The 24,754-nt window shown below is 38.2% G+C and overlaps 2 protein-coding genes across 4 annotated transcripts in view; both read left to right on the top strand.

The window, feature by feature from the left end:
• LOC125248253 overlaps positions 1–24,754 on the top strand; it is a 296,590-nt gene that overhangs the window by 180,284 nt on the left and 91,552 nt on the right. The gene's annotated exons all lie outside the window — the stretch shown is intronic.
• Positions 1,391–24,508, top strand: LOC125248914. 3 transcript variants are annotated; one of them, XM_048161075.1, is made up of 11 exons: positions 1,391–1,646; positions 1,743–1,840; positions 19,058–19,167; positions 19,320–19,430; positions 19,587–19,703; positions 20,191–20,304; positions 20,443–20,553; positions 20,715–20,831; positions 21,214–21,330; positions 21,446–21,572; positions 24,305–24,508. In XM_048161075.1, exons 3-11 carry the CDS (start codon positions 19,115–19,117, stop codon positions 24,368–24,370), a joined length of 933 nt encoding a protein of 310 aa, XP_048017032.1. In that variant the 5' UTR covers positions 1,391–1,646; positions 1,743–1,840; positions 19,058–19,114; the 3' UTR covers positions 24,371–24,508. The 3 variants fall into 3 exon arrangements, with proteins under 3 accessions (XP_048017032.1, XP_048017031.1, XP_048017033.1); XM_048161074.1 differs by having other exon boundaries at positions 1,391–1,840; XM_048161076.1 differs by lacking the exon at positions 20,191–20,304 and having other exon boundaries at positions 1,391–1,840.

Raw genomic sequence — 24,754 nt, 5'->3', positions numbered from 1 at the left:
CAACCACCACCGGTAACAACAATGCATTGTATGGGTCAAAATTACTGATTTTTTTTATTTTATTTTTTTTTATTCCAAAAATCATTACGATATTAAGTAAAGATTATGTTCCATGAAGATATTTTCTAAATTTTCTACCGTAAATATATGAAAAAAAAAAAAATAATCTTTGTAACTGGATCTACATTGTTAAGGACTTCATTTGGACAACTTTAAGGCAATTTTCTCTTTTTTTTTTTTTTTTTTTTTTTTCTGCACCTTCAGATTCCAGATTTTCAAGTAGTTGTACTGTATCTCGGCAAAATGTCCTATCCTAACAAACCATACGTCAATAGAAAGCTTATATTTATATATATATATATATATATATATATATATATATATATATATATATTATATTATATTATATTATATTATATATATATATATATAATATTATATATATATATATATATATATATATATATATATATATATATATATATTCAGCTTTCAGATGATGTATAAATCTCAATTTCAAAAAATTGACCCTTATGACTGGTTTTGTAGTCCAGGGTCACATATAACAAACAAACAAACAATGAATAAATTAAGAAATAAATTAACAAATAATATATAACAATATAAAATATTATGAAAGCAAAAAAAGCACTAAATAAGACCAATAACCTTGATTTATTAACCCATTACACACAGTATACCCCATTTCCCCATTATATATGTACTTAAAAGTCAGTTGCCGCTTGGACTTTTGACTAAGTACACAAACTATAGATCTCTTGTAAGATTTGTTTTGTTTGGATGATTCTAGAGACCCTGATGATTATGTATATGTCAACAAAAAATACTTAATATTAACATGAAAATTACTTTTCTTTGGGAGGGTTTGCCTTCAATATGCTTCCTTGAAGTAGGGGTAGGAAGTCAGATTTCCTAAACCCAAAATGTTCAAAGAGCCATATTGGACCAAAAAAAAACCAAAATCTGTCTGGAGCCGCAAAAAATTAAACGCCTTATATAAGCCTTATATGAAGGCAACACAGGCTGTAAGTGTATATTAGCTATATTAGCCTACTATCAAAATGACTAAGTAGGCTACAAATACATAATGAGCAGCAAACCTCAATAACAATACAATCCTCTTCTCTTTCCCCCCTTATCTGGGCAACAGAGTGCAATAAAACGCAGCCTGCAATTATAAAAATAAAACAGCAGCCTTTTGAAAAGGTAAGTAGGCTTATATAAAACGAAAATAAGCCAATTTAATTTCGATTTCTGTGCATTATCCTCTTCTCTTTAGTTTTCTGCAAATTCCAAGTTAAATACGAAAAAAAGAACGAAAAAAGATATTCACTTCCTTCCTGTGACATGAGGCTGTCATCATGTCACAGGAAGGAAGTGAATATCTTTTTTTCGTTCTTAAAATCCTTTATTTGGTTGTTTGCTTGCATGTCATTGAGACATAAAACATGGAAAACATCTAGAAAAAAAAAAACTTACAAAAGGAAAATGACAACCATACACTGCGGAAACTATAGTTGCCGGTGGGCTAAAATGACAAAACGAAAGTAAAAGGTGCCACACCACATGTGCCTCAAATTTCACATTTGTTTTTTTACCCCGTCATGTATTTTTTGTCTGCTCGGGTACTTTACTTATATATATATAATAGTAGCAGCTTACCAAGGATTGTTTTGGATTGGATTGGTTTTTAAAATATTCAACATTTTTCGCCACAACAGCTTGTCTGTGCTAAGAATTCGACAAAAATGATTTCCATTGTGGATTAACGTTACTCACAGAATTCAGAAAAGCCAACGGAGCAAAACAGATTTAGCTGGTAAGTGTGTTTCTCTCTGTTTTTTGTTTTGTTTTTTTTTTGTTTTATTTGTGGCAAATTAATTATTCTAGTTATGAAAAAAAGTGTGGTTATTGTTAGGCCTCAATTTTTCGTCATAAAAACCTTGACATTGTTCGACACTTTTCCTAATGGATTCTTTATGGGAGTTTTCAGACGTTTTTTTTTTTTTTTTAAGCAAGTTGCCTTTTAATTGCAGGCTGTTTTATTACTCGTTTGCAATTGTAAGCCTATTCATTTGTGTCTGTTGCCGCCATAAGGGGGAAAAGAGAAAAAGGATTGTTCTGCATTTTATTTATTTGTTTTATTGCACACAGTTGCCCAGATAAGGGGGGAACAGAGAAGAGGATTGTATTGTTATTGAGGTTTGAAGAGGACTGCATTTTATTTCCATGGGGAGGTCTGAAATTACAGGAAGGCCTATTATGCACATTCCATTTTGTTTTTTTCAAATCCTCAAAATTAAAATGACACCAAAAATCTGATTTCTTTATTGTATTTCTATAATTTCATCAATGCAACAAAACATAATACATTAATATTGTAATGGAAGTTAAACTTAAAGCACCAAATATCGTACAGCAGAGTAGTCACGTGGTGCGTCATTCTCTCCAGGATGCGCTGCAGGGAAAATAAACATTTAATCATGAATGCTCATTATGTATTTGTAGCCTACTTAGTCATTTTGATAGTAGGCTAATATAGCTAATATACACTTACAGCCTGTGTTGCCTTCATATAAGGCTTATATAAGGCTTTTAATTTTTTGCGGCTCCAGACAGATTTTGTTTTTTTTGGTCCAATATGGCTCTTTGAACATTTTTGGGTTGCCGACCCCTGAGTTAACCAATAGTCAATGCGAGACATAGTGGTACATGCCTTATTATTCCATGTAAAAGAACTAATACCATGGAATTTCTCTCTCCAAATGTCTATTACTCCAAATTTCTGCATAAAGGCCTTTAGTGTGGAGTTATACGAATTTAAATTGCGAGGTGGCCACCGGTCAAGGGAGTTGTCTAAAGTGATATTAAAATCTCCTCCTATTAGAATAAGTGAATTTGGGAATTTAGATAAGCAATATGTAATTCGGCTTTCTAAACTTTTAAATAAAGAATCTTTTCAGTTTTAGAATTGTACCCATAAAAATTGATAATGATTATAGTCACCAGATCTAATTTGCTAACTAAAATAATATAATGACCAAGGGGATCCCCCTCAGAAAATAAAATGTCCCCAGAAAATTGTTTTTTTTAAATTGCAACACCAGCCGAACGCTCAGACCCATGAGCAAACCAAACATCATTACCCCATTGTGCTTTCCAGTAATTTACATCTTTGGGAGTTGAATGAACTTCTTAAAATAAACAAAAGTCAGATTTCTGCTGTTTTGCAAATAAAAACAAAGCCTTACATTTAACATTTAATCTTAAACCCCTGACATTAAAGGTGCCATCGAACGTTTTTTTACAAGATGTAATATAAGTCTAAGGTGTCCCCTGAATGTGTCTGAAGTTTCAGCTCAAAATACCCCCTAGATTTTTTTTAAATTAATTTTTTTAACTGCCCATTTTGGGGCATAATTAGAAATGCGCCGATTCAGGGTTGCGGCCCCTTTAAATGCTCACGCTCCCCACCCACGGAGCTCGCGCTTGCCTTAAACAGTGCATAAACAAAGTTTACACAGCTAATATAACCCTCAAAATGGATCTTTACAAAGTGTTCGTCATGCATACTGCATGCATGCGTCGGATTATGTGAGTATTGTATTTATTTGGATGTTTACATTTGATTCTGAATGAATTTGAGGCTGTGATCCGTGGCTAACGGCTAATGCTACACTGTTGGAGAGATTTATAAAGAATGAAGTTGTGTTTATGAATTATACAGACTGCAAGTGTTTAATAATGAAAATAACGACGGCTCTTGTCTCCGTGAATACAGTAATCGTACCATCGTACAGTAAACGATGGTAGCTTTAATCACATGTAACAGTACATTAGCAACATGCTAACGAAACATTTAGAAAGACAGTTTACAAATATCACTAAAAATATCATGATATCATGGATCATGTCAGTTATTATTGCTCCATCTGCCATTTTTCGCTATGGTCCTTGCTTGCTTACCTAGTCTGATGAGTCGGCTGTGCACAGATCCAGACGTTACTGGCTGCCCTTGTCTAATGCCTTTCATAATGTTGGGAACATGGGCTGGCATATGCAAATATTGGGGGCATACACCCTGACTGTTACGTAACAGTCGGTGTTATGTTGAGATTCGCCTGTTCTTCGGAGGTCTTTTAAACAAATGAGATTTATATAAGAAGGAGGAAACAATGGAGTTTGAGACTCACTGTATGTCATTTCCATGTACTTAACTCTTGTTATTTAACTATGCCAAGATAAATTCAATTTTTAATTCTAGGGCACCTTTAAGTGTAACTAATGAAAACGACATGAATATATGAAAAACAGAAAGAACGAGAACAATATGAGAAAAACTTCCATTCAATTCCAGATAAAATAGAATGAGTATGAACCAGGTTACGATACTATAACTGTTACAATCAACTTTGTCCAGAAATTAACTTCCATTAGACCTGCAAAAGAAGCCTACTATAAACGTACAAGTTGGCCAACAGTAGGTCAGGAAAAATGTTTACATGTCACAAGGTGAGGCCACTTGTTTTCACGAGGGTAAACGCACCTCTTTCCCATCTATCACTTCAGTTCTGTATGTCGCGGGAGCGGAATAATTCTGTCTTGTGAGCTGGGTTTGCTAATGCTAACGCAATTGATGCACCTTGCGCTTCTCCGGCGTCAGTTTACGTTCTGAAATAACGCTGACATCCAGCGGTTGGGTTTTATACAGTCTGTGGTTTAAACCAAACACAAAGCCATGAATCTTGGATGTAAATAAATAAATAAATAAATAGATAGATAGATAGATAGATAGATAGATAGATAGATACATTGTTTCAGAGAATCGATACGGTATCGCCAAATATAATATCGCGATATTCAAGTGTATCGATATTTTCTTACATCAGTAGTACAGGCGCAGAGCGCGGACGGCTAGGGCTGGGTCTGCCTCCTCCGATGGCAGCGCTTGCAGGTTCACTACATGATTTCTGAAGGAGTGGTAGGAACCTTGGGCACGTATCCAGGCCGGGGTCTCAAGAAAACGTGAGAGTCACCGGGCCGAATTCCAAACATGATTCGTGAACCGAAAATGCGTCCCATACCCTCTTGAGCAAGACCAATGCAACCAAGAGGATGGTCTTAAGGGACAGTACTTTTAACTCAACTGATTGCAAAGGCTCGAACGGATGACCCCGGAGAGATGCAAGTACCAGGGTGAGATCCCAAGAGGGTATAGAGGAAGGGCGAGGTGGATTTAGTCTCCTCACCCCCCTCAGGAACCTGACGATCAGATCATGCTTCCCCAAAGACTTACCATTGACTGCGTCGTGATGTGCGGCAATAGCGGCAACATACAACTTGATGGTGGAGGGAGACAGCCTTCGCTCCAAGCCCTCTTGCAGGAAGGAGAGCACAGATCTGATCGAGCATGATCGGGGGTCCTCTCGGTAAGAGGAACACCATTCAATGAACAGGTTCCACTTCAACGCATAGAGGTTCCTCGTAGAAGGAGCTCTAGCGGAAGTGATAGTGTCAATAACTGCTTGCGGGAGATCACTTAGAACCACAGGTCGGGACGCGGGTGCCAGAGGGAGCCCCGTCTCTGAGTCAGAAGGTCCTTCCTCAGAGGAATGGGCCAAGGAGGTGCTGTCGCGAGGAGTGTCATATCCGAAAACCAGGTCCGAGTGGGCCAATATGGAGCCACTAGCAATACCTGCTCCTCGTCCTTCCTGACTTTGCACAGGAGCTGTGCGAGAAAGCTCACTGGGGGAAACGTATATTTGCATAGACCCCGGGGCCAGCTGTGTGCCAGAGCATCCGCGCCAAGTGTGCCGCTGGTCAGGGAATAGAACCACTGGCAGTGGGCAGTCTCCGGGGAGGTGAACAGATCTATTTGAGCGAACGAATCCAGTTCCATACCGAGATAAGCGATCCTTTGCCCGGGGGTGAGTTTGCTCTTGTCCCAGTTGACCCGAAGACCCAACCGGCTGAGGTGAGCTAACACCATGTCCATGTGTTCACACAACTGCTCCCGCGAGCTGGCCAGAATGAGCCAGTCGTCGAGGTAGTTGAGGATGCAAACGCCCTGTTCCTTGAGCGGAACAATGGCAGCCTCCGCAACCTTCGTTAAGACGCGAGGCGACAGGGCCAGCCCGAAGGGTAGGACTTTGTACTGATATGCCCGACTCTCGAACGCAAACCATAGAAAGGGTCTGTGTCGAGGCAAAATCGAGACATGAAAGTACGTGTCCTTCAGGTCGATCGCTTATGTACACTGAAGTAGGGGCTGTAGAACCCTGTCTTCATATCGGCTGGAGGGACCGGCTCGATTGCATCCTTCACCAGGAGGACAGCAATCTCCGGCCGGGTGCATTGTCCAGTGACACCTGAGTGTAGTGGACACCCCTGAACACCGGGGGACGCTGTGCGAACTGAATCACATAGCCAAGTCTGATAGTGCGAATGAGCCAGCGGGACAGGCTGGGGAGCGCTATCCAGGCTTCCAGACACCGAGCCAGCAGGACCAAAGGCACCACAGACGTACCAAGGGTGTGGCAGCGAAGCAGAGTGCTGGGACCTGACTTGGACGGCATAGCGGCCCAAAGTGGGGCCCAAAGACTCCGCAAGGTGAAAGTGTGCATGGGAGACGGCACATGAGAGGCGACCTCAACCATCACACTGGGACCTGCTGGCGTAGTAGGAGGGGGCTGCATGAGACAAGGTGGGGTCTCGCACACTGACAGCCGCGCCCTCTTGTGACCTGGAGGATTGGGAAACTGCTCTTTTTGTTTAGAAGTGGGTAACTCTGGACTCCGGAGAGCCAGCGGCGGGACAGACAAAAACATAGATTCCCCCCGGCCCTCCTCCAGGGGTGGGAGAAATGCTGGAATCCTCTCCCGAAGAGCAGAATACTTCCCCTTCAGGTCGCCCGTCTCAGGACCGTGACTTGGAGTTTTTTTTTTTTTTTTTGGAGTTGAGTTTATTCACAAATACCACTACCAGCAAATTCTATAATACAGCGGGGGTACAGAAATACAAAAGCATTTGTATACAAAAGAAATACAAAATCCTCGATCGTTTGCCACCTGGCTTGGCTTGAGCGGGCTGGGCGCGGCGACCGCGACCGACTCCCTGCTGTTTGGCGGGTGTGGGCTGCTGCTTTGCTGACTTAGCAGGGGTGGAGGATGACGCAGGCGGGCGCCCTCTGCGACGGGCAGACTGAGGCTGTGCAGCCGGAGGCGGGGTGGAGGCAGCAGCAGCAAACCGTCGGGGCAGGACATGTTTAATGGCCTCAGCCTGCTTTTGGACGGGCCTGCTGGGCAAAGCTCTCTACCGCGTCACTGAATAGGCCGACCTGAGACACGGGGGAGTCCAGGAACCGATATTTATCGGTCTCCCTCATGTCAGCCAGGGTCAGCCAGAGGTGGCGCTGCTGGACTACGAGTGTAGCCATCGCTTGACCAACAGAATGCGCCGTCACTTTAGTCGCCCGGAGGGCGAGGTCAGTGGCGGAACGCAGCTCCCCTAGCAGCTGTTGATCAAGACCCAGGCATGTCCATCAACGCTTTTGCTTGATATACTTGCAAAAGGGCCATGGCATGCAGGGCGGACATTTGATCATCCGCAGGCGCGCCGAACGGATGAACGAACGAAGGAAATGGATGGTCGTTCCGTAGAGGAACCACCGCAATCCAATGGCAAACCCACAGGCTGCAGTGCTGGAGAGGGGGCAGGGGCCGAGTGATGCTCTGCGGAGAGGCCCTTACCGTTATCCTCAGATCACCCTGCCTACACGCCGACGCACCGTCACCCCGGCCGGAGCCAGAAAAAAACGGCAGCACGGGGCATAGGGGAGGGGACCCCTGCTCCCTGAGAACCAAGGAACGAGAGTCTCGATCTCAGCACTGCGATAGTCATGTTCCCACAATGAGTACATGAACTATCCAAAAAAGCAGCTTCAGCATGCTGAACGCCCAGACACGTGATGCAGCGATTGTGACCGTCAGCGGGGACCGGTGAACGACCGCACCCAGTAACACACAGACGAAATGACATCTTGATAAAGATGCAGGGCTCGTCTGTGAAGCTCTTTTAGAGGGAAAAAATGCTCAGCTTTCTTGTGCCGAAGCACACAGGGAGTGTCACGAAATCACAACCGAAACAATTGTTGGAAGCTTTCAGCTCAGGCTCCTCAGGAAGCTCGCGACCTCGCTGAAGTGCCGTGACACCAACACAAGATGCTGATTTTTCCTCAGGCTTTGTTGAGTTTCACTCTCTTTTTAGATAAAAAGTTGGAGAACACCAAATGGTTGGCTCCGAAGTGAAAGACAGAGTGCGATTGCATCTGCTTCCTATTTATATCCACCTGACAGAGGCGGTGCGCATTATGCAAATATCGCACGCCAATTCCATTGGCTTGTTTTAGTTCACTCGAAGCTGATAGGGCTCTCTAGCGATATCCCAATTCGTCGGTCACTACTGACGTACGTCGAACGTGACCGACTGAAAGGGAACCAAGGTTATAATCGTTAACGAAAACGAACGAAAAAACGAAAACTAGGTGGGAAAAAACATTGTCGTTAACTGAAATAAAATAAAAACGAGGCATTACAAAAAAACGACAACTAACTAAAACTGTAATGTGTGTTTGGCAAAACTAACTAAAATAAAATAAAATTATAGATTAAATGTCCTTAGTTTTCATCTTTATCAATGTCTTTCATAGAGCAAATTTGTATTTTATAACGTTTAGCTGCATTTCCTTTCCCTGCGTCTCTCACATACACGCGCGCGCACACACACACACAGCCCCTCCCCTCCGTGCACACCGCGTCTCCATGAGAACGAGTGTTCCACTTTGAAAGCAAGTTCGCTAAAGGTTGGTATCTCGTGAACACCTTTACACAATCACACATTAAAAAGTGGTATAAAAATATTTTTAATTCTAAATATAACTTTGTCAGCGTGTTAATGTCGACGCGAGAAGCGATTGCTACTGCAGCACGTTAACTAGACGCAAGTTTGAGGTAAAATGCACTTGGGTTGTCGATGTCAAAACACTATATAAGCTGTGATTCAAATATTAAATAATGTCATTTGTTTACTCTTACACTGAATGTTTGCTGCTTCAATCCAAATGTGTTTGCATAGTTCACCCAAAATGAAAATTACTGTGAGAAAAAAATCAAGTTTACAGAGTTTTAGTGTCACTGAAGGTAAACCTGCGTTGCTCATGTCATGGTGGTGAACGTTACCTCTCTTAACGTGCTCTTGCTGAATGGCAAGGATTGCACTATGGACTATTGTACCTTTTGTATGTTTTCTTTTTTTTTTTTTTTTAAACTGTATTTTATTTTTTATAACGAACAAGCTGCGATGTCACATTTCCGCTGCTTTGTTGTGTGTGCGTGAGGCGCGGGCGCGGGCGCGATCAAACAGCTGTCTTTGCAGGGGACTTGCCTCATCGTCATGGCAACGGTTCGTAGTCAGGTCAGATTACGTCAGAGTTGGCTGCCGTTTGTTGGATGCTCAGACTACCAAACTAACGCCGATTAAACATGTTCAGTCTGGTGAAAACCGAACTCAGACCAACGCCAACAGGGGTATCACACCGATCCAACAAACTCCAACAGACGAGTTTGTTGGCGTTTGTCGGTGCGGTGTGAATTGGCCTTTACACTGAATGTTTGCTGCTTCAATCCAGACGAGTAGGCTATTGTAAATTTAGTATATTATAAGTTGTACAGCTGTGGTATTTGTACAGGGTGTGAATTCTGTATAGAAGATGTGTAGATTTTTGGTAGATTTTTTGGCAATTTTGTCAAGGTGTCACACACACACTAAAAAAATTGAAAAGCTGTATTTAAAGTTTTTTTTTTGTTGTTGTTGTTGTTGTTGTTATTTGTCATGTTCTTTTCTCAGATTGAGCTCCCCGACAATCTGACAGAAATGTCTTGTTGTGGCTTAAAAATGGGTTGAAAAGGCTACATGCGGTTCATGTATGTCTTTAGTCTGTTGGCTCTTTAGGTTTTTTACTGGCACACGTCACTTACACATTTTGCACTTACTGCGGAGTGTTGAGACTGTTTACATATTTGTGCCCATATGTACATTTTATGTACTGGTTTTATTTTTGAATGAATATTTTTTAAAATTGTATGATGTTTTTGTTGAGTTATTATTACACAATACTTTTTCTGACCTTTTTGAATCTTGCCCCTGACAAATAACCCAAATTACAAAAAAAGACTAAAACTAATAAAAACTAAACTAAAACTAAGCATTTTCAAAAAATAAAAACTAAACTAAACTAGCAAACCCACTTTAAAAACTAATTAAAACTAAACTGAATTTGAAAACAAAAAGTCAAAACGAAATAAAAATAAAAACTAATGAAAAATGCAAAACTATAATAACCTTGAAGGGAACTTGAGTTATCTACACTTCAAAGCCAATTAGATGATATTTATAAAAGGAAGGCAGATGGGGCCTTCATTAGGTCTAGACAGAGATGGTTAGAAAAGGGTGAACAGAATTCAGCACATTTATTTCAATTACAAAAATTCCTTGCAAAAACAAATACAATTTCACATTTGAACATCAATGGCATGATAATAAATAACTCAAAGGACATTGCAGATTACTGTTCAACCTTTTTTAGCAGTCTTTATGAATCGAGATATGAAATTGATTCCTCTGTTTTTATAGACAGTCTTATTAATTCAAAATCTATAAATGCAGACCAAAAAGAACAGTGTGATATTCCTATATGTATAGAAGAAATCCTTTATGCTATCACAGAGCTTAAGTTAAATAAATGCCCTGGTGTAGATGGTTTAACTTCTGAATTCTATAACACCTTTTCAGAAGATCTTGCTCCTTTTCTTTTAAAGCTTTTCTTACAATGCATCGAATATGGTAAACTTCCACCTACCCTGACACAAGGCCTAATTATCTTAATTCCCAAACCAAAAAAAAGACACTTTAATTTTAGATAATTGGCAGCCAATTTCCCTACTTAATAATGATTATAAAATTTTAGCCTCAATATTTGCTTTTAGAATTAAAAAAAACTTTGGATTTTATTATCGATGACATACAGTCAGGTTTTATGTGTAATAGACATATTTCAAATAATATTCGCTTGGTATTAGACCTTGTTGACTACCCACATTTATACCCAGACGAGAGTTTCATCTTTTTTTTTAGACTTCCATAAGGCCTTCGACACTGTTGAACATTACTTTATATATTCGGCCCTTGAAAAATTTGGTTTTGGTGAATTCTTTATTAATTCTATTAAAACATTATATTCTAATGCAAATTGTTCAAGCTGCATAAGCACATCACCCAGATTCAATCTTAGTCGTGGTATCAGACAGGGATGCCCTATTTCCCCATATTTATTCTTACTCTGTTCACATCTTCTTGCAGATCATATTAAACAGAGCCCTTTAAGAGTTATTACTGTTGCAGGTAGTGAACATATCATTAGTCAATTAGCAGATGATACCACTCTTTTTTTAAAAGATGCAAAAGAAATACATTTAGCCCTTATCCATACTTTCTCCAAAGCTTCAGGGCTGTACCTGAATATTAATAAGTGTGAATTAATGTCTCTCAAAAATTGTAATTTTCCAGCAATTTGTAATATTCCCATTAAAAATGAAATCACATATGTAGGTATTAAGATTGTAAAGAAAAAAGAGGAATGATGTGAGCTTAATTTCTCCCCAGTCATTGATAAAACAAAAATAAATAAATCAGTGGTTACTGAGAGACCTATCTTTGAGGGGGAGGGTATTGATCACTCAGAGGGCAGGCTTACATATGCAGCACTCTCTTTAGCAGTTAAATACTTGTAAAATTATTGATAATATGCTTTTTAACTTTTTATGGAAAAATAAAACCTACTATATAAAGAAATCTGTGGTTATGAACTCAAGCGGAAAATGGAGGTCTAAACTTCTTAGATTTTTCTACCCTTAATCACACCTTCAAACTGAATTGGATTAAACAATTCCTCAAAAAAACATCTATTTGGAATATTATACCTCACTTTATCATTTGACAGGTTGGTGGCCTTCAATTCCTTTTGCTCTGTGACTACAGCATTACCAAAATTGCTTTAAAACTGTCTAATTTTCACAAACAGATGCTTCTTTCTTGGAATTTAATTTATAAACACAATTTCTCTCCAAACAGGTGTTTTATTTGGAATAATAAGCACATTACGTATAAATCAAAATCTTTGTTTTTTAAAAACTGGTTTTGTAATAACATAGTTCTTGTTAGCCAACTTTTTAACCATGAAGGGCTTATGTTAACTTATTCAGAATTTCTTTCTAAATATAGTATTCCAGTCACTCCGAAAGATTATGCTGTGGTCATGGATGCTGTTCCCTCTGGTCTAAAAATGCTTCTTAAAAATACCTGTCCTCAACTCTCTATCCTTGGTCTCTATCCTTTAATTTTGAAATTAGAATTCAAACAATACCTAAATACAATGATTTGTTTAAAAAATAAGAAAGCTGTAAAATGTGCTTCTATTTGTAAACATTTTCATATTATTTAACTTTTATTTCTATTTTTTTTTTCTAAATTTGTCTGGTTTATTTTATTTATGTATTTGTTTTGATTGTTTAATGAAGTTTATTTAATGTACACCCTGACTGTAATTGTAATTCGTTAAAACAATAATAATTAAAAAAAAACAATTAAAACAAGACAACCACATTGCAATCAACATTTAAATACAAATACAATATCCAATATGGTCATATATGTCTTTTACATTTTTGAGAATACAATACACAAAGCACACACACACACACACACACCCATCTTCGTTAATCTAATTTTGACTGTTCAAGTTTTTTTTTTTAATTTGACAATTAAAAATTTCACTCCACCTGCTAAAAAGCATTTTTTTTAATTCATGATTAATATTGCATTGCATAATGTGTGCTTATACAAACTGACAACCACAAGTGAATCGCATTCATATATTTAATATAGACTAAACATTTTTGTTTGCAATTTCAAGTAGGCTGTATTTACATACAACTAACCTGACAGTCGAGTCATTTATACAGGTTTTGTAATGAAAACTAGTCTAAAATTAAGAAACCCTTAGAAAACAGTAAACATTGAGTTTACATGTGATTAATTTAAAATACTTAGCCTAATTTATTATTCCAATATCCAAATATGATATTAAATCCCACAGGAAAAAAAGGGTTTCTATTTGTAACGTGCTATCTTTGAATTATAAACAAGACAAACATTCGCTGATTAAAGGTTAGCCAATACAAACATAGGCTATTTATAGAAAACAGTTGACAATAAATAGAAAGGACCAATGAGAGCAAAACTAGAGTATTCAAGAATATCAAGAAGTTAGTCCGACATAACGATGGGTTGTGTTAAGCGTCCGTAATTTAACCAATCTTAAAAACACGGGTGGATAATTCAAAATGTTTTCTGACAAAAACATAACACAAGCAAGAACATTTTAAACCAAGCACGGCATTTTTCATTTTACAATGATCTCCTCTCTGTGCGCTCGCGCGTTTGTGTTTATGAGAGAGAGCTCGCGCAGCTTTGAGACAATGGTACTTTTAAATGCTAGTTTTCATACAAAATAAGTAGGCTAATTAGGTATTTTAGTTAGTATTAACACAATAACGCAACACATGTAGGCTATGCGTTTCTCAACACTAAAGGTGCGAATAATTTCGCATTTCGCTGCGTTCCAAAGTTCAAGTTTGGTGAACTCTGACCTGCGAATTCGCATCACGTGAAGACGTGCGACCAGTAGAAGATCGATTCGTCACAGCATGACCTCTTGGCTGAATTAAAAGAATTATATTTTTGCAGTAAAGTCGAGTAGGTTCTGTGTTTTTACATTTTAAATGTATTACTTTAAGTTATGTGTTGAATTCATGTTTATAAAAAAGACGCTGTAGACCGCGACGTCATATCACGACCGTTACAGCATCCGAAAAAAATTCGAACGTTCAAAGCTAGTGTGACCGGCTGACCGCGTCTTAAGAATGAATAAATAAACGCCTGTTTCTCCAGACTCGCGGATTGTCAGCAGAGCATGTGAGCGGAGCGGAGCGGGGAGCGGAGCGGTAATATTTCCTTAAGAGCTCAGAGCGCCTTTCTGAAGATTCCGCTCCGCTCGCTCAATATACGCTCAGCGCCGCTCGCTCAACCCAGAATGCCCTTTGGTGATTTGCTTGTACGAGAGCGAGAATCTGTAGAGGTCGAGAATAGTAGAGCAGTTATGGAGTTCAGATATTGTTTCAACGAAGTTGCAAGCCTTGTACATATATGTAATGTAAAAATTAAAGTTAAGAATGAGCAGGGAGAAGAAACTGAGAGGGAGTGCTGGGACGCTGTTAAAGTTAGTAAAGATTCATATTGGAATCTGAAGCGGCACATTGCCAGAAAGCACGAGGATGTGCTATGCAAACATGGTGCAGCAAAAGGTGAGCTAGTTACATACCATAAAAAACGAATAAACATGTAGGCTAAGGTTAGCTATATTCGGTTGTACGGAGCGCCGATCATTAACATGCAGACAAAATCACGGCCACGAATTTAGAATAGGCTATTCTGTTTTATGCTAGGACTAGCCTACATTAAAGCGACGAATTAAGAATTATTTTTTTTTTTCGTTTAGTCTAAATTATGGCCACGAATTAAGTATTAAATTACTTAATTAGTTTAAAAGGATTAATCTATGCTTAACATGAAATAGATTTATATTATCGTTTAGTTATTTAATTAGTTATGAAAGATAATATATTACCGTTTAGTTAGGCTATTTTAATTATGAAAGATATGAAGCATAATAACATACAGCCCTATGTTATAAAAACGTGACCTCTCGAAAAACAATAGAAATAAATAATTAAGCCCATTTTTCTTTTAAATATTTTGAATTCATTCGTTCGTTACCTAGTTTTAGTAGGCCTAAATCGTGGAACGAATCATTATATTTCGTAATTACTTATTAAAATCATTATTGCTTAAAATTAATAAATAATAATAAATTAATAAAAATAATAAAACCTGGTGACGTTGTAGAAACGATTTTTTAATTCGAATTATATTCGGAGCTCCGTAGCTAGTTATTAAATAATATCAGTTAAACTGTAGACCTAAACTCACAGCTGTATATAGGCCTAAATACAGAACTACAGAGTGCAGAAGATTAGCCACACTACTTAGGCCTATAAAATATTATTATTAAAAAATAAAATAAAAAACTGACCCGAACCAACAGGTAGACCTAGGCTAGATATAGGCAACAGTAATTTATAATCTAATGTAACGCACGCAAATTTGTTCTTTACAGAAAAAACTACAAAAGGCCAAAAGGAGATAAAGAATTTTTTCCCTCTCCAGCGTCCCCAGTTCTCCGTGTCAAATGCACGGAAGAAAGAATTAGATGACGCATTTTTTAAGATGGTTTACTTGGATTATGAACCTCTGACAAAAGGTGAACGAGAGGGTATGCGTCATTTTGTCAGCGTTGCCCAGCCCGGATACACCACTCCATGCTACAATACAGTGCGTGATACACTGATGCCAAATGCTCTTAGTGAGATGGAAGGCAGACTTAGGGAGCTGCTGCAGTTAGGAGATGGCTTCGCGCTTACGCTAGACATATGGACAAACAGAAGAGGACACAGCTTTCTAGGTGTTGTGGCAAGTTTCGTTGATGAAGTGTTCAATGGTCACACTGTGTTGCTGTCCTGTGAACATCTTAAAGGACACCACACAGCTGAGAGTATTTTTCAGAAATATGAAGGTGTTTTACAACACTGGAATTTACAAAGACGCGTTGTCAGGGTGGTCCCCGACAGCGCCAGTAACATGATAAAGGCTTTCAACCTCCCAGGGTTTGAGGAAAGTGCAGTAGAAGAGGAGGGAGAGGAAGAGGACCCAGAGGAAGGTGACACAGTGGATAATCAGCCTTCCCCATTCCAGCCAAATTTTTTGCAGATCATTGAGAACGTGACCGCTACATATATCACCGAAAACAATCTCCATCTGCGATGCCCTATCCATTTACTGCAGCTCGCCCTAAAGGATGCAATAAACAGCCATGCCGATGTGGGCAATGTCATCACACGAACGGCAAAACTTGTAAAAGCTGTCAGGAAGAGCACCCTAAACACCGAGGAAGCTGATAAACTGGGTGTGCGTCCCACTCAAGCATGTATCACCAGATGGAGCAGTCAGCTGCGCATGATTGAATCTGTAATTAAAATGTTTGAAAGAGACTCGCAATTTCAAAATAAGCTGACTATTCCCGAGAACAGTAAGCGGACCATAAATGACGTACTTCAGCTCCAAGCCCTGACTGAGGTGCTATCACCTCTGGCAGAACTTACTAATGCTATGCAAAAAGAGCTCGGAAACCTGGGCATGATTCTTCCAGCTGTTATGGAAATTAAACAGCTTTTGTCCAGTCTGCCTGAGACCCTCCCCCTACCCATTCGTGCGTTTGCGGAGACACTGTCAGTCAATGTCTCTACTCGTTTTAACAGATTCTATTCTGACAAGCACCTTGTGTTGGCGGCTGTATTAGATCCACGTTTCAAAACAGAATGGATTTTCAGAGATGGTACAGTGAGCAATCGACTCGCAGAGATTCGAGAAATGTTGGTGAAGGAGGCAGAATACAATAGTGTAGACAAAGTCACAGAGGCCAGAAGCGTTCCAAAGAAGGTACGCATTTTCGGCTCCTATGAAAGTAACTCCAGTGTAGCTGGCACCGCCATAGGTCAGATGGAGGAGTACCTGGGCTCGCTGAGAAGAAGTCCACAGGAAGACGTACTAGGTTTTTGGAAAACCAGTGCTGGATCCTTCCCTCAACTAGCCAAGGTCGCGCGCAAAATCTTCAGCATCCCCAGTGGTTCTTCCAGCGCTGAGCGAGTGTTTTCTGCCGCTGGATTGCTTTCCCGGGCACACCGAATGAGCCTGAAGCCTGACACTTTGTCCAAGCTAATGTTTCTTAAAGTGAATTCTAAAATCCAGTAAACATCAAGAGACGTTTTAATAGACAGTTCCCCGTTATGGTCTATTTTAACTTGACACTAGAAAGTGTTTCTTTCATCGACGTCAGTTCATAATCTAAGCATTCTTTAAGTGCATTTTATCTTGTTTATGCTTCTCACAGGCTTTATAATCAAATTGTGTTTTGTAAAGATCTACGCATATTTCATCTCCTGTGTGTGCGTTTGTTTTAATGAACCTGTTTTGAATATTTTCACGGAAATAAAAGTTATCGAAAATCAAATACACCTTTTCAGTTTTTGGATTTGTAGGTATGTTTGCTAATGTTAGATTAATATATTTAATACATTTTAATTAATACAATTGATAAAATTAAGAAGAATGTAAGAATTTCGTTTTGAAACATGATAATTGCTATTTATCAGCAACTCAGCATGAATAATTTTATACAATTATCCAAGAATTTCGGTACAAACAGTAAACAATTAGGCCTACTAGAGCAATTTTATGTCGGAGCGGGATCTGAGCGAGAACTGGTTTACACGGCGACTCGGCGAGCGTGAGCGGAATATTAACGGAGCGCTTGCTTGGGCGGTTGAGCGACTGAGTGGAGCGCAGTCCATAGAGCGGAAAACGTAGCGGAGCGTCATACCGCTCCGCTTCGCTCACATGCTCTGATTGTCAGTCAGCCACATATCACACCACTTTCATAATCACTAAGCCATATTCCATTTTATTTAGATTTGTTGTTCAACATTACTTGAGCATTTTATACCCGTTAACCTTAAGGAGTCAGAAGTAAGTTACCGTGACTGCTGTACGGTCCTCGCTTGAGAATTCAGTCACTGAGACGGCGGGAGTGGAAGGAGGATCGAACGGGATTTTGTGTTGCTGTCGATTTGCAGTGTCTTTTTTATTGATATGCCATACGCATTTGTCAATCATTCCTGCTTGCTATTTGGGAAATGAACCCAGCGCTCAGATTGGTCGAACTCTTTCTTTTGCTGGATTTGTTACTAGCGTGCACAGAGGAGTCACCGGGTTTTTGCGTAGTATAGAGTTACAAATCGCAAAATGCGTACATGTTGGCAGGTCTGTAGTCGCCATCTCTCTGTTTGAAACCTGCAGTTATATGCGGAATTATTATACGTGCATTGTGCATCAGCTCGTCAGCGCGCCGAGCGAGGATGAATCTAATTGCTGTCAGTCAGCACACAGGTGTGGATATTGTACTTCGGAATCACAGATTATAGTCTTGAAATATGACCAAAGTAGGAATTTTCACCAGAAAATGTAATCTGAAAAAAAGTAAGTACGTCTGTCTCTTTTGTTCTGACCAAGTGAGGGGGAAAGCATTAAGTTAGCCTACAATAAATCGCGCTGCCAATGGTGATTAATTCTAACGATCGCTTATCTCATATCGCATCAAACCGTGTAAATTATTATTGTTGTTATACTTAGTTCTCAAATTGTTAATGTTAACAACATAAACATTGTGTGACTGTGTATTTAGTGTGTAGCCTATTAGTGTTAACTTACCTGTAAATTTAAATTTCTGTAGCAACTCTGTAGTCCGAAGTATTTTGCTTTTTGACCACGGCTGAATCATTTGTCATTGATAATTGTCATTTGGACCTTTCTGGATTACAGTCCGCCATCAAAATGATGAGTTTAATTATTGCAGAGTGCTGTGAGAAAAGGCTAAATGATCTGCTACCTGTGTAGGCCTAGCTTCCTAAATAGTCTAGCTGGATCTCCTTCCTTCTGTTAAGTGACGTAATGACGCAAAGACGAACTGCTGCATGCTCGAATTTCCCGCGGAAACCCACCAGTATTTATTATAAAACATTATTACAAGCATACTGTTGTGAATCGAGCTAAGGTAAGGAGATAGTTTTGAACACTGGCTGGATATATACTTGTTAAAAATTTGATTTTGGATAATTTTTAACCAAAAACGGATTGCAGTTTTAACATATTATTTCAACTTTTACAACACTTTTGTCTCCATGTACCAAAGGGCAAGACCAAATGAGGCCCCATTTCCAGCTCTCTCACTCCTGTCTGTGATCAGTCAATGGATAGAACCAATGCATTCAACAATGCAGCACAAAGTTACATGGGAGAGAAGTATGAAAATTTACATTGTTAGGAGAAGGATATTTGGATATTGGATATTTCTTGTGAATTTTTAAACTGGTTTTGTTTCTCCTTCAGCTTTTTAGGCTGTTAGAATCTGTAATGATTAATAATAATCTTGCATTGTTCTCCATGTACCAAAGGGCGAGACCAGATGAAGCACCATCTCCAGCACTCTCACTCCTGTCTGTAAAGAGTGATCAGTCAATGGATCAGCCAATTGCTTTCAGCAATAAAACACCTAATTACATTGGGTATGAAAAGCATGCAGATTTACTCTTTTAAATGGTGTGTTTGTTGTTTGATAAAGAACAAACAAACAATTTATTAGACGTACAACTATCCTTTTCTTGCATATGTTGTATGTCTCTTACACTGTTAAACTTAAATTTTCTGTCTCCTCCTGACAGTCCAAGACCAGCTGAGGCACCGTCTCCTGCAACTTCATACTTCTCTTTAAAAAGCAACCAATCAATGGATCAACCGATTGCATTCAAAGACAGAAGTCAGCCTTACAGCGTTAAACGGTATGAGAATTTGCATTCTTTGATCAGCTTGTATTATGGTTACAATGCCAAAACTTCAGTAGTCGGTCCCAATACCAGTAAAATTTCATTATACTCTACCAATTTTGATTTTGAAAAAAATATACTGTAACACTTTTTTTTAAACTATTTAACTGTTTTATTTAATCCTTTGAAAATAAAATATTAACTCTAATAATTACATTTTCTTGTCACTCCTGAAATGTTGCTACATTTATCCTCTAAGCAACATGAAAAATAATATGCGTAATGTGAGCGTGATATAAGCAAAAATGTGAGCAAAGAGGATTCCTTCTATAATCACTGAAGCTGTCAATTCACAGAGTTGTAGTACTGAAGAAAGACCGGCATCATTACACTTTTACATTTTCAGTATCGACTTCGTACTGAAGTAAAGGTACTTATGACAACACTGTGAGCTTGTGTGGTCCTATTAACCAATCAAACAACTATGCTTTAACTCTCACAGTCTGAGAAAAGATGAGGCACCATCTCCATCACCCTCACTCCTGTCTGTAAAGAGTGATCAGTCAATGGATACACCCATTGTGTTCAACAGTGGAGCGCAAAGTTACATGGAGAAGTATGAGAACTTACTCTGTCAGTCCAGGCCTGAAATATATTTTAGTCATGTTTTTTCTAAAAGATTCAGCTGTGGTCATTTTATGTGTTTTGTATGTCATTGTGATAGTTGTTTAAAATCTTATTTATACTCTCACAGTCTGAGACCAGATGAAGCACCATCTCCAGCGCTCTCACACCTTTCTATGAAAAGTGATCAGTCAATGGATCAGCCAATTGCGTTCAGCAATGAACCCCCTAGTTACATTAGGTATGCAATGATTGATAATTTGCTGTTTTAAATTGTATGCTTGTTGCATGATAAAGAAAGGGAAAAAAACTATTTATTAGACATACAACTATCCTTTTCTTGCATATGTTGTGTGTCTCTTTTATATTGTTAAACTTAAATTTTCTGTCTCCTCCTGACAGTCCAAGACCAGCTGAGGCACCATCTCCTGCAACTTCATACTTCTCTTTAAAAAGCAACCAATCAATGGATCAACCGATTGCATTCAAAGACAGAAGTCAGCCTTACAGCGTTAAACGGTATGAGAATTTACATTCTTTGATCAGGTTGTATTGTGGTTACAATGCCAAAACTTCAGTAGTCAGTTCCAATACCTCTAAAAAATTTGCATGATTCTCTACCAATTTAGATTTTTTAAAAATAGTGTAACACACTCCCTTTAACTATTTAACTGTTTTATTTAACTCTTTGAAAATAAAGAGCATTTATTTCATAATCACTGAAGCTGCCAGTTCACAGAGTTGTACTATCATTACTGAAGAAAGACCGACATCATTACATTTTTATATTTTCAGTATCAACTTCGTACTGAAGTACCAGTACTTATGACAACACTGTGAGCTTGTGTGTGCATTAGAGGTCTTATTAACAAATCAAACAACTATGCTTTAACTCTCACAGTCTGAGAAAAGATGAGGCACCATCTCCATCACCCTCACTCCTGTCTGTAAAGAGTGATCAGTCAATGGATAGACGGATTGTGTTCAACAGTGGAGCGCAAATTTGGATGGGAGAGAAGTATGAGAACTTTCTCTGTTAGGGGACTAAAGTCAGCTTGCTTACTGTACTGTGCTTGTTTGCATAGCATATCTCTTGTGCATTCTTAAACTCATTTTGTTTCTCCTCCTGAAAGTTTAAAGCCAGATGAAGCTACATCTCCAGCACCTTCCCTCACATCTCTTAAAACTGAGCATTCAGTGGACCGACCGATTGGATTCAGACTGGAAGCACAGAATTACAGGGACAGAAGATATGAGATTGTATGCTTGCTAAGTATTTAAAAAAAGTTTGTAATGTTGAATTTATACATCAGAAATTCACAAAATCAAAAGTTGAGACATAATGAAGAATTATTGTTATAAAAGATCTCGGTTTTAGAAGCTAACTTGATGATGCTACACAATTTGCTCACTAAATTGCCCATATTTTAACTCTTTCCCTGCCAGTGTTTTTTAAAAGAGTTGCCAGCCATATTTTTTTTATCATTTTCACAAAACGTTCATGTCCCCCAGAATATTTTGTTGTATAAATATCTGAACATACAATATGTCAAAAGAAAGAACAGAGTCTCTGCTTTAAAAAAATATATTCTAGCTTCTTGCATTCTTTTTTTTATCAACACTTGAATATGGGTAAGTTTCATCAAAAAAAAAAAAAAATCAACATTTTGAACAAATAGCTGCACGTTTTTTTCAAAGACATCACATTCGCTGCTCTGAATAACCTCTATACAGAGTACAAAAAGCACTGTGACTCCATGTTTGCTTTAAGCACAACATTCTGCACACGGGATGCACATATACTGTATGCTGTTTGTGCCACTTTGAATTGAAACCTTTAATATTATTGGAGTTTTTCAAACTGAATGATTATTAAAAGCCTGTCTTGTCTGTTACCACATTAAAAAGCTGTGCAATACATTTAAAATAAATGTCTTATAATTTTATATTATTTATTTTCTTATATATAACGTTATATTTATATTTAAATACAAATTTAAATCTAATATAAATTATTTATTTGTATAAGTTGTTTAGATGTGTATATATAAATCAAATATAAACTGTTTTTCATGAATGTATTTTGTAAGAAAACAAATAGTAATTTGTCATTTGTTTTTTTATTAACACATTACCAGTTTTAGCATGTTCACTTTTATTTTTCCCCACAAAATTATGTATTTTACTAAATGTTTAGACTTTATAAAATTACGGTGCACAATTATTTTTTTTCTAGAAGTACTTCTGCTGCTGAATTATCCACTCACCTAGTTTATAATATATTTTTTGTTGTAGATTGATTATATATTTTTATTAAAGTGTCATGAAACCCCAGAACACACTTTTTTTGAGCTGTGAACAGATATGTATAAGCTGCACATCATTGAAAACACTAAAGGTACTCATTAATTTTATTTACGATTTGAAATTAGTTATTTTTGTATTTTTAAGAGCAATTTCTGTCTTCCGGTTTGAAAAGCAAAGTCAGATCAAAATCACAAAATCTGACATCATCGTGTAATACCCGGAGTGATCCGGAGTGCTGGTTGGCTCCAGTATGGGCTGGTCAAACATGCTGACGTCAACCGTTTCTGCATTTATTCATGAGAAAAAGCACATTCAATCCAATCACTGCGCTGTAGTATGCATAAGATTATAATTGCGGTACTATGCATGAGGAAGTATTATTTCTCTGTTGTCATTCAGAGACATGGGTCATATAGTTGTGTTTGTTTCCTCAGTGCTACAACACAAAAATGCATTTTCCTGCGACGCGACCAGAGCTGAAGTTTGGGTGCATGTGGATTGTTTTGCTGTAATCTACCAGCACAAAAAAATATGTTCGCATGAGATAGTCATGAACAGTCAGAACTGGAGCTTGAATACGAACACATGAAAAATACGATTGTTATGATATGCACGTGGAGTGCGCATATGATCGGTTTCAGCGTGGAAAATAAAATTATGTATTTAGCCCTATATTTTTCGTAGGTTTTTATATTGTTTTTCAACACGCATTACATATTATGTATCTGCATCCACTAATCTTCCATCCATACTGACTAGTGCTGTCTATTTGACAATTCATAATCATTCATAATTATTTTGAGCATGAGAATTATATAAAATATATAAAATTAAATTATAGAAGTGGCCTATATAAAATTACAAAATAAACATTCATCAATCAGTACTTTTTTACTTAAGTACATTAAAAATCAAGTACTTTTGTACTTTCACTCAAGTAAAATTGAAAAGGAGCACTAAATACTTTCACTTGAGTAATATTTTTTGATGCATATAAGTAGTTGATTTGTGTACTTCGTCCACCACTGGTGTGGAAAGTATTATTAGCCCTTTTAAATATTCTTTCGCATTTCTCCCTTGTGCTTGGGAGTTTGTTGTCATTTTCTCCGTGCTCATATATTAATATTCATCATTCTGTATAATGAGTGTGTTGTAGGTCTGTGTTACATTGGTTGTTCTCTCCCCTCTTCCCCCCCTCTACACTCCCATTTTCCAGAGCTTTACACGCCCGTTTTTCCAGCTCAGAGGTGTGAACGACCAGGCTAAAACAGGGGGTTTCATGACCCTTTAATTTGTTGTTTTTTCTATAATGATGTAATGTGTATTTAGTGAATTGTGTTTAACACAGAAGTCTGATCATCAGTTTCACAAGTTATAAGTGCAAGTTATAGATATTCTAATATCAATCATCGCTGGTATCAGACCAGTCTCGGTATCGGCCGATACTCAGGATTTAGAAAATTTCAATTGTATCTGCATTAACAATGTTGTTCTAAAAGTGTCCCATTTTGTGATGTCAAATTTTAGGCACTACACACTTTGAAAGTTTAGGCATAACAATCGCTTCTTGTTTTTACTTATTTTTTAATACTGTGTTTACAATCATTGCATTACAAAAATGCAATGATAATAACCAAATTATCATTATATCATCATGAAAGTAATAACCAAAGATGTTCCCACAGCGCACTTTCAGCCACTCTGCTGACAGAGGATCACTACAAGTGTCCAGTTTGCACAGAGATCTTTAAGGATCCAGTTTCCATCCCCTGTGGACACAGTTACTGCAAACACTGCATTGAGATCTTCTGGAACAAACCAACTCAAGCTGGAGGTTACGCTTGTCCTCAGTGCAGGAAGAGGTTCAGAAGTCGTCCTGTGTTAAGTGTAAATGTTGTTTTGTCTAAACTGATTGAGGAACTTCAGAAGGCAGGATTTAGTCCTGCTCTTCCTGCTCACTGTTACGCTGGACCTGAAGATGTTCCCTGTGATATCTGTGCTGAGATGAAGCTCAAAGCTGTTAAATCCTGTTTGACCTGCACTGCATCTTACTGTGAGACCCACGTCAGACAACACTACACAGTACCAGCACTTCAGAGACACAACCTGGTGGAGGTGATTATAAAATTTCATAC

The sequence above is a fragment of the Megalobrama amblycephala genome, linkage group LG16 (genome assembly GCF_018812025.1).
Source record: "Megalobrama amblycephala isolate DHTTF-2021 linkage group LG16, ASM1881202v1, whole genome shotgun sequence".
Classification (NCBI taxonomy): Eukaryota; Metazoa; Chordata; class Actinopteri; order Cypriniformes; family Xenocyprididae; genus Megalobrama; species Megalobrama amblycephala.
This window is presented reverse-complemented; position numbering and strand designations above follow the sequence as displayed.